This window comes from Columba livia, chromosome Z (assembly GCF_036013475.1).
Source record: "Columba livia isolate bColLiv1 breed racing homer chromosome Z, bColLiv1.pat.W.v2, whole genome shotgun sequence".
Taxonomy (NCBI): Eukaryota; Metazoa; Chordata; class Aves; order Columbiformes; family Columbidae; genus Columba; species Columba livia.
In genome coordinates this window covers 14,357,670-14,371,347 of record NC_088642.1, presented here as the reverse complement: position 1 = coordinate 14,371,347, position 13,678 = coordinate 14,357,670, and the positions used below count along the sequence as shown (strand labels likewise).

Below are 13,678 nucleotides of genomic sequence, written 5' to 3'. Positions count from 1 at the left end.
TCGACACCGCGGCGAAGGGTGAGTGATGCTCTCCTGCCCCGGGGCGGCGTGACGTCACTCCTCCCTCGACATCAACGGCCGAAATGGCGGCGCCGAGGTGAGGCGGGGCTGCGGGAGCGGGCCCGCGGGCCCGCGTTGCCGGAGCGGCTCCAGGAGCGCTTCCCGGTCGTTCCCGCTGGGAGACGCTCTGCCGTGTCCGTGAAGGGTGTCGCCGCGACCTGTTCCCGTTTCCGGCGGTCTGCGGTGCGGGGAGGGCGCCAGGAGCGGCTGCCAGGCCGCGCTGCCCGCCAGGCGCTGCCGCGGAGCCCGGCCTGACGCTGGGTTTCCCGCGGTGCTGTCAGAAATTCCCGGGTGCTGTGGGATGTTTTGCTGTCATAGATCGAAAACGGATCGACTGTTTTCCTACATGCGTGGTAGAAACCACTGACAGCCAACAGTAGGACAAGGGGTAGTGGGTTCAAACTGGAACACAAGAGGCTCCACTTAAATTTGAAAAGAAACTTCTTGTCAGTGAGGATGACAGACACTGGAACAGGCTGCCCAGGGAGGTTGTGGAGTCTCCTTCTCTGGAGACATTCAAACCCGCCTGGACACCTTCCTGTGTAACCTCATCTGGGTGTTCCTGCTCCAGCAGGGGGATTGGACTGGATGAGCTTTCGAGGTCCCTTCCAACCCCTGACATCCTGTGATTTCTCTGAGGCTATGTAAAGACATAGTCATAAATGTCTCTTAAACTTTTATTTCAAGTCTAATGTCTTTAGGCAGTTAAGTCATCTTCTTATAGCTTGTTCCTATCTTAATAGAAATGTGGTTGGTTGTGGTGGGTTTTTTGTTGCAACCAGACTAATATTCTGAAGCGTCTTTTAGATGAAGCTCCTACTGCCTTCATTGTGGAATTTGGCTTAAATACCCATATAATAAAATCTAAGTGGAAGATTTAGTCAATAGTTTGTGAGGGGAGGGAGGCTGATAGTTTGGTAAGATTTTGACTATCAAAGCCAAATTCTGTAAGCCAGGTTGTATGTATTGTTTATGCATTACTTCACCAGAATTTTGTTAACCTGTTTTGCCTGTGTTCAGTTGCAGGTAGTTCAAACATCAGCATCTCTAGATACAGCTTTGTTGGCTGGAGCTGCTCTTGGCTAGAAGCTATGAAGAAACATTTTTCATAAAACTTCTACGTGACTGAGGCCATGGCATCTTCAACAAACTTAGATGCTGGTGCCCAGTTAATTGTGGAAGAATGTACCACCAGCTACAGCCTTCCACCCATGCCAGACATTAAGGTGGAGCATCAGCTTGACTCCAGCACAGAGGAAGGCCCAGCTCAGAGTGTCGCCATGGGAATGAAATTCATTTTGCCCAACAGATTTGATATGAACGTCTGCTCACGATTTGTGAAATCTCTGAATGAGGAGGACAGTAAAAATATTCAAGACCAAGTTAACTCTGACCTTGAAGTGGCATCTGTCTTATTTAAAGGTTGAACTTTATGGTATAAATTTTTATGTGTGGACTGTCTTATCCTTTTTAACTGTTTTTTTTTTTTAAGTCTTTGCTTTATATGTGTGTTGATCGGTAATAGTTTTCCAGCATTTGTTCCCTTAACATTTTTACTGTATGCTTAATGGATTATTGATGTAAAATCAATTTCCCCAAAGATTATTTTTTAAATCACAGTTTTTTAAAACTGAAAAAGTAGGTGTACAATAAGTCTCTAATTTAATGAGAGCTGATGCTGTTTATGAAAACAAGCTTCTTTTGTGTAGCATGTCCTGCGATATCCTACACATTGCTGAATGTATGTATCTTTACAAAACACTAGTGAAAGTCCTATATGATCATTTCAACTTCAGTAGCTTTCTGCAGCATGTTTTGTCTTTTCACTAGTATAAAGACAAAAGAGGTCATGCAGTTGACTTTTATCAATATGGCTGTACAAAACCTGTAGTTGTAGTGATTGGCTTGCCAGTTCAGCTTACACTATTCGAAAGTAAATGTTGCTGCAATTCTGGATCTCTGCAGTTAATGTCCAGCCATTGCTAGGCAGCTTCTTCAGACTTGATCTGTGCTTTCTCATGGCTGAGCATATCAACAGAGAACAGAATTAGGACTTCCATCTATTTCCCCTTAAAAATTGTGGTTTCCAGCACTTGCTGTGGTATTTCAGACTGTTAGTGATGTATCTTTTCAAGAGGTTGAATTTATCCCATTTCGTATAACAAACACAAGCTTATTGTGGATTTTGATGATTTTTCTGGTTCATATTGTTTGGCTGCAGTTTAGCCATTGTAATTTTCAAACTTTTTTTGATTTGCAGGCCCTAAGTGCTTACTAGTGGAGCTGCAGACCTGAACGTCAAAGTTAGACCCATCAGCGATAGGGTTGTTTTTCTTAGGTAACATTTGTGAACCCCTTAGAAGTAGTCCTGCGGATCCAGGGACCGCAGGTCAAAAATCCCTGGTAGGTCTCTTAATTTGGTCATGTCAGCTGTAGCTGTTTGATTGGCAAACAAAATATAGTTTCATTTCCATCCTGTTACCCTCTACTTTTAATTGATTCTCTCACCAAATTTGTGCTTGGGTTTATGATCATGACGTTCTCTATGGTATGAAGTCAGTGTGCATGTTAATTGCTTCCAATCATTTATTGTTTCACAGTAATGTCAAATCAATTTAGCCAATAATGGAGTCTAATCCTTCAATATGTTTTTCCACTATTTAATCAGTTATCTTCTTAAAACTTACTTGGTTTCTCAGATACTTCTCAAAACATACTTGTGAAAATTAGAAGCCAAGATAAGGCACATTTTTTGTAATTAAATTAGGTTAGATTCTAATAGAAAGCTAGAAAAGTTAATACAAATGAACACAGCACCACTGAGTGACTTCCTGAATTCTAAGTGGTGACCTGTCGTTGCATTTTGTATAAATTAGTGTGGAATATCTCTCTTCCTGCTGGATACATACTCGTAAGATATTCATAATGTCATTACAGTTTTATCCAACGGGAGCGGAAAATGTCCTGATGAAGAAAATGAGTGAAGGATGTCTCCACCCATGCAGTGGGCTGGTTAGAGAGTGGGTAGAGGGGTCAGCTGAGCAGTTACCTGCCTACATGGCTGAGCAGAGCCGCATCACATTACTGCACTGGACAGTGTTAGTGAGGGTGTGACAGGCTAAGTGGAGCCACCCCACCTGATGAATCCATGCCAGGCGTGTTGAAAGTCCAGACAAAGGCTTACCTTATTTAGATACCAACTGGTCTCTGGGTGATGTTACACCATACCGAACATGTTGGGTAGCAGCATTGTTTTATGCCAGAAATGAATACAGCCCTTTATTCAATTCTCACACACTGGAAAAAAGCATATGTCACAAAGCTTACTTAACATGGATTTTAAAGATCTTTTGGTACTGTGGCTTTCTTGTTCGACTTGGAGTCTGTGGCTTGCTTTGATGCTCTTACTAGTACTAAAATCCTGTCTGTTTTCTTTGTTCAATGTAGCTGAATGCAACATCCACACTTCTCCTTCCCCTGGTATTCAAGTAAGACATGTTTATACTCCATCAACTACTAAGCATTTCTCACCGATAAAACAATCAACTACCCTAACTAACAAACACAGGGGAAATGAAGTTTCTACAACACCTCTGCTTGTAAACTGTAAGTATCCTTCTGCCTTACTGTTGATAATTATTTTGTGAAATGTATGTTAGATGCTTCACAGATTTTTCTGATATTTTTTCTTTGGTGTTTTAATGTTCTGTGATTCTGTGAAACAGTAATATAGGAAGAAAGCATTGAGGTAGTCTTGTCTAATTTCACGTGGTCCCAACTGCAAAATAGTAATCCATCTGTTTTATTGAATCCATGACTGAAGCATTTTTTCCAGAAAAAATCCAATTCTTGATTTAAAAAATATAGATCAAGTTTTAAGTTAGTGTGCTTCATATACTTGTTTTCAGCACTTGTGGATCCTGTAAAATTTGTTAAAATTAGATGATTGGTAAGTGCTACAGACTGCTGCAAATATTATGATTGTCACAGATGTTGAAAGTCAAGAAGGCAGTACTACATATGGGGTTTTGTTATTCTTAACTATCAAACATTTTCTTTGTAAATTATTACCTGTAATTTACGTAATCTATAAATTATTTCCTGTATAAATTGTAAGTCCAGTGTTTTAACCAAAAAAGTTGCTTACATGGAGAAAGTTAATCTGAAACTGCAACACGGGCCTCTGAACAAAATACACAGTCTTTCTGAAAAAAAAAAAATCTACCTTTCAAGTAGCGAAGAGGACAGTGAACATTTACATTTTGTGTAATCATTAGCTAATTTTGTTATTACATAATGTGGATAATGTATCATATATTCCATCCTGAGCACCTTTCAAACTTGCTCCAAGTTGCAATTATCAAAACCATGCATCTGTAGAGAGTTTACTCTGTGAACAGGGATTTTTTCTTCATAATCTCTTAAGAATTATGCTGCTTTTAATGATTGGTACTTTTTATTAAAAATAATTTTTTTAAAAAGTCTTTTTTCTTCACCTGTAGATGTCATGTTGTGTATAGTTTTGTAATGTCTGATCTGTGGGATTTATTGAGCAGTATGACAGGTCTCTTGATGGCATGTGATCTCTTAGATGTTATTTTTAAACTACATAGCCTTAAGTTGTCAAAAGATGCTTATTTTCTTTTGATAAGTGTTCTTAATATGATCTTGAGTTGCTGACCAAGCAGCAGAAAAGAGAGCCTATTGCCTTGTAAAGAGTCAGTGTAGGAAGTATCTTCACTTTCTAGTATGATTTATACATTGGTTAAAAAATTGTCTAAATCTGTTAAACTCTTTGGAAACTTTTCAGTTTTTAAGATAATGATTCCAGTTAAGAGTATAAGGTTAAACCTGTCTACACTCTCAGATCCAAGTTCTGTACTGCTCAAGCGAGTGGGCATGTTAAGCCCAGCTCTAAATGGAGCACAATGAAAATTGATGTGTGTAACACGCTGTTTTGCTTCCCTTCTTTCAGCTTTGTCAGTTCATCAGCTGGCTGCTCAGGGAGAAATGTTATATCTGGCCACACGTATTGAACAAGGTGAGACACAGGGAGGTTAAATGCCTTTCTTTTTCTTTGGAGTATTTATAAACCTGTTATGCTTGACTTTTTCCCCAAAGCTGTATTTTTTAAAAATCATCAATTGTGGTACAGACTGGAGGATGTTTGAGGTATCTGTTCTTTGCTGGTGTGGACTATTCTTTCACATCAGTCTTTTATTCACTTGTTGCTATAATTTGTATTTTGAATTGAACATTAGCATTAATAGGAGTTGTAGGTAAATCTCTTCCTCCCCCTGCTCCCCAGCTGTATAGGTAATTGTGGAAAAGAGAAGGGAGAATCTGTTTGTTCTATCAGAACAATTTTTTTTTTGTCTTGGTAATTTTAAACACACTTATATTAATAGTGATTTTCCAATTCTATTTAATCAATCAACATACAGAGCTATATGTTGGTCGTTTAAGCTATAGCTCACACCTGCAGTATAATAGCGCTACTCGTTCTGAGCTGTGTGATAGTCTTCAGTATGGCACTTGTGTGTCTGTAGTACAAATACAAAATTTCAATTCTATGTAACATATTGAATTGAGTACTTTTAATAGTATATTCTTACTGTATTATTAGTAATCAGCGTCAGCAATGCATCTCTGTTCAGATATTTACCGGAAAGGAGGTGATGAGTCACCAAGTGTATATACTTTGTAATGAACCGTGTCTATGGGAAGAAAATTTATTCTGGAGTGTCAGTAACAGTTAAAAAGGGACATTGTGGTGCTATGATAAGCATGGGATTTTTTAAGTACTCAGATATTTAAAAAACAAAAATCCACCTCAACTACTTCACTCAGCCTTGTTCTTCCAGCTGCACTAGAAGTAGACCTTAACTGCTTCCGTAAAACTGAGTTATAACTGGAGTTATACCATCTATATTGTTTTACAGGCTAATAATTTACAATATTCTGTGTCTCGCTTTGTTTAAAAAAAAAAAACCACTTTTCGGCGTAATACAGAACAGCTCTTTATTTTCAAGTGGCCCTTCTTTCTTCCACAGTTTATTGCAGGGCAACAATAAAAGTGTGGCAGATGCTCTCTATTAACCCACACACACACTAAGGAAAGTGAAAAGGTGGAAAAGAGAGACAGACTTACAAGATGAAAAGTTTAAAAAGCTTTATTAGTAATAATAATTATTATTATAGAAATAATGCAAAATATACAAAACCAATATTGAATCTTCCTGAGTAGCAGCAGCAAGTGGCAGACACTAGGAAGTCCTGAACTGGATTCTGCAGTAGACAGGAACTGGATTCAGGGATGCATGGACTGGGACCAGGATGAGAATTGCAGGCAGGGGAACAGGCAGGGTCCTCTTCAGACACTGGCCATAGACCAAGACTCTTATGATCCCTCATGACGCGGATGACATGGAATACCTTCTTGGTCAGTTTGGGTCACCTGTTCTCCCTTCCTTGCAAGTACGGCCCTTGTACAAGCCCTCACTTACGGGACATAAGAGGTCTACCAGCGACCTTGGCTGCTATAGCAATAAAAGACAAACATGGGCCTTTTCTGCATACAATTTCTACCATTAGGTCAGTAAAACTGTAACAGCAGGTGTTATAATTCTGGAGTAAACACTGTCGAAAAAATGTGCAGCTAACTTCAGAAAAATGCAGTTACTTAGAAGAACTTAGCTGAAAGGAAAATTTGCTAAGAGAGAATTGGTCCTGTTTTATCCAAAACCAAGACACTTTCCAAAAATAGTGCCCAGATGACAGACAACTTGTAGCATTTCTGAGTAAAATCAGAGTTTGATTTATGGGTCTTAAAAAAAAAAAAATCCAACTCTGAGATTTTACTTTCTTCAGTTGGATTTTTTTTCTTTCTCGGACAGAGAGATTTGCACCACCGTTGAGACAGAATTTTGTTTTCAAAGTTAAGATGAGAATGACTTCTGGGACATGTTGGTACCTCAGTCTATTCCCCATGGATACATCAATGTATTTCACCTGCTTATACAGTGCATTAGTGAAAGAGATTACTAAGCTGCATATTTTTCTTTAAACAGAAAACGTTATCAATCATAAGGATGAAGAAGGATTTACCCCTCTGATGTGGGCTGCAGCTCACGGGCAGATAGCAGTAGTGGAATTTCTCCTCCAGAATGTAAGGAAAAAAACCCAAAATTTATTTACTTTTTAGTTCAATTTGCATTCCTAAGTTTGTCAATGGTGCTATACACATAAAAGTTTTAAAGTACTATGTAAAACTTCACTTTAAAAAAATGTTGTTATTATTTCAGGGTGCAGATCCTCAGATTTTGGGCAAAGGGCGAGAAAGTGCCCTGTCACTGGCTTGCAGTAAAGGATACACAGATATTGTCAAAATGCTGCTGGACTGTGGAGTTGATGTCAACGAGTATGACTGGGTAAGACTCTCACTTGCGTTTATGTCAGAGGGTACTTTGATCCGAAGTTTGAAATAGGGCACAGCACTGACTTGTGCTTGAAAATTGTTCTACCTCTTCTGAAATATCTGAGAGTTTCAGAACTTCCATAGGGTAAGGGAAGTTTGCCGTACTGGTTCTGACTTTTTGGTAAAAAGAGAATGAGACAAACATGGACTCCTTATAGGAGGGTGAACCTACAGTCTAAACAGTAGACAAGAAAAGATGTAAGTTGTGAAGAGCCAAAACAGAACCTCATTTTTATAAAACTTGTGAAGTCTCTTACTGGTACATAGAAGTATACTGTTGTGTAAGGAATTGAGTTGCAGACTGCTCAATCATTAAGTATCTAAGACTTTTCCCTGCTTTTGCAGAATGGAGGTACACCTCTGCTATATGCAGTACATGGGAACCATGTGAAATGTGTAAAAATTCTCCTTGGTAAGTAGACTGTCCAAACTGAATTATCAGTAATAATGTACTATTAATTCTCATTGTCAGAAATATGAGTTTCTTTTTCTGTTTTACATAGAAAGTGGTGCTGATCCAACTATTGAAACAGATGCTGGCTATAATTCCATGGATTTGGCTGTAGCTTTGGGATATCGGAGTGGTGAGTACTGCAAATATAAATTATTTTATTTTTGTTTTTACTGCTCCTTGTTTATGTGGCTGCTGTAATGGCCCAGTAGAGTTTTTGCAGCTGTAAGAAGATTCCTTCCTGACAGTCCTAATACACGGAAATGTATCGGCTCAAAATGGGTAGGAGTTTCCATCCCTGCCTCAGCCAGAGAACATATCATCACCTGCAAAAACAATTATCTGCCTTACTGGGTGTATTGTTTTTGCATTATATGAGGCTTTTATTTTCTGAAGGGATGCAGACTCTCTTTCCAGAGTGAATTTTTTCCTGTCTGTTTGTTATTAAATGGTTGTACAGGATGAGCCAGTCAGAAAAAAACAGTATAACCCTAAAGATGTGCAAGAACATTGAACACTGATTAACCTGATATTTTTCTCTGCTTTAGTTCAACAGGTTATTGAGTCTCATTTATTAAGGCTCCTTCAAAATATCAAGGAATAATGGTTCGCCCTTCTGCAGGTGTCAGTTCTTGGCCTAGAGATTTGAACTGCTTTTTAGCCCTGTAATCAGTGAAAAGGGTTGGTTGTTTTTTAACTTTACCTCAGTTCAAATATTTGCTGGTTTTAGTTAAGCTTTTTAATGTGCTTCCTCTTACTGTTGTTCACAGAACTATGTGATGTCATCCTTTTCTTAAATGTATTTTATATAATTCTAAAATTAAAAGTTGTTGTGCATGACAAACTTTGTAAATAAACCCAGTTTTGACTATTTAAATGTTTACACTGAGTGCAGTGAGTGGCACTGTACGAAGTGTTCTACTTGGTCATGTCATTGATAAATATTGACAGAAAGAAGTTTCTTTAGATGTTGCAGTATATCACCACAGAAGATAGATGTCTTCACTCTTAGTAATACCAAAACGCACACAACACGTGGTTGTTTTGAAGATCCCTTGTTAATATTACTGTGTCAGCTTGTAGCTTTGTCCAGTTTTTAATAAGATGGTAATAAATTGAAGGACTCTGATGGTAGTTTAATTCATACCTGATTTCTTTCCACTTGCTTCTGCCTTCTTTTTGTAGTCTTGAAACAACTAGGCCTGAGTGTCCCTGGTAGAAATTTCTCTGGTATAAGTAAGCCTAATGGCAAGTGCAGAATTCCTAGCTCCTAAATATCCTCCCTGACAAGGCTGAAAGCAGTCATCAGCTGTAACAGAAGAGAAGTCAGACCCTACTGCATTCCAGCCTTCTTCAGCCAAATTGTGGAGAATGTGGAAGGGGCCCATAAGGACCATCAAGTACAACTCTGTGCTTCTCAGAGTACTACCTAAAACTATACCACATGACTAAGAGCATCGTCCAGACACTCCTTGAACTCTTGACAGGCTTGGTGCCGTGACTGCTTCCCTGGGGAGACTGTTTGAGTGACTGCCCACCCTCTCAGTCAGGAACCTTTTCCTGATGTCCAATCTGAACTTCCCCTGATGCAGCTTCATTCCCCTTCCTCATGTCCTGTTGATGGTCACCAGAGAGGGGAGATCAGCACTTTCTCCTCCACTGCCCACCTCAAGGAATCTGTTGGCTGCAATGAGGTCAGCCCTCAGCCTTCTTTTCTCCAAGCTGAACAAACTTAAGCGACCTCAGCTGCTCCTCTGAAGTCTTGCCCTTGAGGCCTTCCACCATCTTTGTCACCCTTCTCTGGACACGCTCGAAGTTTGATGGCCTTCTTACATTGAAGCTCCCAAACCTGCACAGAGCACTTGAGGTGGGGCTGTACCAGCGCAGTGGAGAGTGGGACGATCACCTCCCTCGCCTGGCTGGCAATGCTGTGCTTGATGCACCCAGGGCACCGTTGCCCTCTTGGCTGCCAGGGCACACAGTTGGCTAATGTTCAACTTGCCATCAACCCAAACCCCCAGACCAAACTCCCAGATGTCTTTGTGGGGCTGTCCTCCAGCCCCTTGACCCCCAGTTTGGGGGGGGGGGATGTCCCAGTGTGGCAGGTTAATTAAAACAGCAATTATGATTTTGAAATCAGTTGAAAGATCAGGCAATGTTAACTGATTTTGTGGGATCGCTGCATTTAATCAAAGCTACACGGAGTAATGGGACGTGATAGTTTTGCACAAATGATAGACAAGCTTTTGAAAGAGACTTTTCAGAATCTTTTCCACTGACAGTACATATGGATCCCTTGTGTGGTTTCCATACGCATTTATCCACTGTATCCAGTAGAGGTCTGGCATCTATTGAGATGTATAGAGCCCAAATCCCCACCTTTCTTCCTCACTCCATGGACAGTAGGCCCAGTCTCCAATTTACTCTCCACCTAAGGATCACAAGACATGAGTGGACTCAGGGAAGTTACTGTATTCCTTCTATAGCATCTCTACTGTGTTTAATTCTTCTGTTTGAAAATCATTCCACAATAAAGGAAATCAATACTGTTCTAAGTGCATGCACTGTGATCCTGATCAAAGGTACTGGAAGGCTGGGGAATAATCCAACCAATTTCTTTGGGTCAGAGCCAGAGAAATAATGAATTCAAAATGCTAACTTTGTTTTTTTCTGAGTGTCTGAATATACAGTAAGGGAAAATGTAGGAAAAAAAATGCAAACCTACATGGATTAAACCTAAATTTGTGGCCAAATTTCTGTCTGACTCTAGACTGAAACATCTGCAGTATATAAAAGGTGTAAATCAGATCAGATTTAGCCTCTGAAATGTTGTTGGTGTGAGAGCCAGTCTGAAGATCCATTTATTTTACAAAGCTGAAATCTGAATGAACCTTAGGGGAGGTGAAGCAAGAAAATATAACTGACCTTGGAGGTGTCTTTTGCAATCCTTGCAGCACTTAAGTGACTATTATCTGTCTCTCAGGCTTTGACACTTGTATTTTTAGGTAGGGTTTATGCCAGTTTTACTGTACCGTGCTTGAGTAAATCAGATGGAAGAAACAGTAAATTTGACATGCCTTGGAAGCGAGAGAAAAATTGTTTCATAATCAAAATCTAGAAAAATATGTCTTATTGTAAGTCATTTTAAAATAAAATAAAATGAAGTGGCAATTACTGTAAAGTTTCATATTAGAAATACTGAGATTTAATGGCATTTGTAAAAACAAATGTTGAACTCCCGTGTTTGTTGAAAAATAACGCAAATAAAATGCAAACTGTATTTTCTTGAAATATCAGAACTTGAGCCACTTCTGATCAATTTTTAGGACATCTGAAGTATACACATACTGTATAAGTACACATAAGGGAGAGAATTTCCATTTTTTTTTTGTATTATTTGTGTTACAGTTAGGTACTTGTTCTAAATTGTGAACATTCAATATCTGCTTTGTATTTTGTCTTGAACTTCAATCAGCATTGAGTTAATATATAGGAAATAAACTGACTGATAATCTTAACTGTTGCCTGGAAATGTATCCTAGAAAATGCATTTTTGGATTATGTGGGGCAACAGAAAATGGATCATGGTATGACTGGCTGAGTAGATGAGGGCAGAGCAGCAGATGTTGTCTGCCTTGCCTTCAGCAAGGCTTTTGACACTGTGTCTCACAACATCCTCATAGGCAAGCTCAGGAAGTGGGAGTTGGATGAGTGCATGGTGAGATGGACCATGAACTGTTCGGATGGCAGAGCAACAGAGTTGTGATAACAGTGCAGAGTCTGGTTGGAGGTCTGTAGTTAGTGGGGCTCCCCAGGGGTTGGTACTGGGTCCAGTCTTATTCAACCTGTTCATCAGTGACCTGGATGAAGAGACCAAGTGCACCCTCAGCCAAGTTTGCTGATGATACCAAGCTGGGAGGAAGGGCTGACACACCAGAAGGCTGTGCTGCCATTCAGCGAGACCTGGACAGGCTGGAGTATTGAGCAGAGAAGAACCCGATGAAGGGCAGGTGTAGGGTCGTACACCTCAGAGGAATAACCACAGGCACCAGTACAGATTAGGGGTGGACTTGCTGGAAAGCAGCACCGCAGAGAAGGACCTGGGAGTTCTGGTGGACGACAGGTTGACCATGAGTCATCAATGTGCCCCTGTGGCCAAGAAGGCCAGTGGTAGCTGGGGTGCATTAGGAAGACTGTGACCAGCAGGTTGGGGGAGGTTCTCCTCCCACTCTGCTCTCTCCTGGTGAGGCCACATCTGGAGTGCTGCATCCAGTTTTGGGCTTCCCAGTTTAACAAGGACAAGGAACTACTGGAGGTAGTCCGGCGGAGAGTTAAAAAGATGATTAGAGGGCCGGAGCATCTTTCTTAAGTGGAGAGGCTGAGAGAGCGGTGTCTGGAGAAGAGAAGGCTGAGAGGGGAACTTATCAATGCTTATAAATATCTCCAGGGTGGGTGTCAAGAGGATGGGACCAGGCTCCTTTCAGTGGTGCCCAATGATAGCATGAGGGGCAATGGGCACAGACTGAAGCACAGGAGGTTCCATCTAAACATCAGGAGAAACTTCTTTACTTTGATGGTGCCAGAGCCCTGGAACAGGCTGCCCAGAGAGGTTGTGGAGTCTCCTCCTCGGGAGACATTCAAAACACTGCCAGACACGATCTGTGCGATCTGCTCTGGTGAACCTGCTTTAGCAGGTGGGTTGAACTAGATGATCTCCAGAGGTCCCTTCCAACCCCAACCATTCTGTGATTCTGTGAAAAATAGAGGAATGTATATTAAGACAGCAAAATGTAAAATTTCTTCCATCTTTTGCTGTAGAATTTCAAGCAATTGTCAGTCAGTTATCACCACACATCCCACAAAAGTGAGTACAAAGGTGAAGATGGTCATCTTCAGAAACAGTTTCCTGCATTAAGAACCCCTTCTATAGCATAACATTATGCTGCTAAGTCAGCAAACATGGAATTGAAGCTTTCTGTCGCTCTTGCAATGGCCCTGCAGGGAACAGCCAGCAGTATTTCTTAAGCTATGGTGCAGACACCCTGAGGAAAACTTACAGTTAGCAAATGGAGATTGAAAAAAAAAAAATCTATGAAAAGACAAAGCTTCACTCACTGCAAAAAATTACTGTCAAGAAAGTAGAGACAACGGTTGGTTATGCAATATTAACAGCATGCTTCACATACTTTGTGTTTCTTGAGACACAATGATGAATTTTTGTTTCTCTTGCTGTAAATACTTCTCAGTATTCAGTTTTCTTTGTTTATAACGGTAAAAACTTCCAAGCCCTGATTCAGCATTGATGAGCATTTTGAAACATCAGCCTACTGATTTTGTTTTGGTGAACCATTTCTGTAGCCTTACATGGCATGGACAAGACACTAGAGGTTACCTTCAAACCACACGTATGGATCTGAAGGCAGCAGTGTTTCCTTGCCATGGCATGCCACAAGACCAAAGGAGTTCGGAAATTCTGCAGTCAAAATCTTAACTCCAACCTGATTCTCCCCATACCTTTCACCAAGAGCTCTTAACAATGTAATTTCTTATGGGAATGTTAATAAAATATTTTACATTTGAACTAGAATGACAGTGTACTGTATTTCAGGCTGTTAACAAACAAGTTGCTTTTCCTGATTAGCTATTTTTGCCAAATTCAGTGTGCAGCGTGTAATCACAGATGTCATGAA

At 40.3% G+C, this 13,678-nt stretch overlaps 1 protein-coding gene across 1 annotated transcript; it reads left to right on the top strand.

Annotated features, from left to right (window-relative positions):
• Positions 1–5: 5 nt before the first annotated feature.
• ANKRA2 (ankyrin repeat family A member 2) lies at positions 6–11,506 on the top strand. The gene is made up of 9 exons (XM_005511870.3): positions 6–97; positions 1,081–1,482; positions 3,508–3,666; positions 5,036–5,101; positions 7,131–7,228; positions 7,365–7,490; positions 7,883–7,949; positions 8,041–8,121; positions 8,537–11,506. Exons 2-9 carry the CDS (start codon positions 1,194–1,196, stop codon positions 8,590–8,592), a joined length of 942 nt encoding a protein of 313 aa, XP_005511927.1. The 5' UTR covers positions 6–97; positions 1,081–1,193; the 3' UTR covers positions 8,593–11,506.
• Positions 11,507–13,678: the final 2,172 nt, after the last annotated feature.

Coding starts and splice junctions, on each gene's coding strand:
- ANKRA2 (XM_005511870.3), top strand. CDS start 1,194: ATGGCATCTTCAACAAACTTAGATGCTGGTGCCCAGTTAATTGTGGAA. Junction 1,483..3,507: donor GGCATCTGTCTTATTTAAAG/GTTGAACTTTAT, acceptor TGTTCAATGTAG/CTGAATGCAACATCCACACT. Junction 7,229..7,364: donor TGGAATTTCTCCTCCAGAAT/GTAAGGAAAAAA, acceptor TTATTATTTCAG/GGTGCAGATCCTCAGATTTT.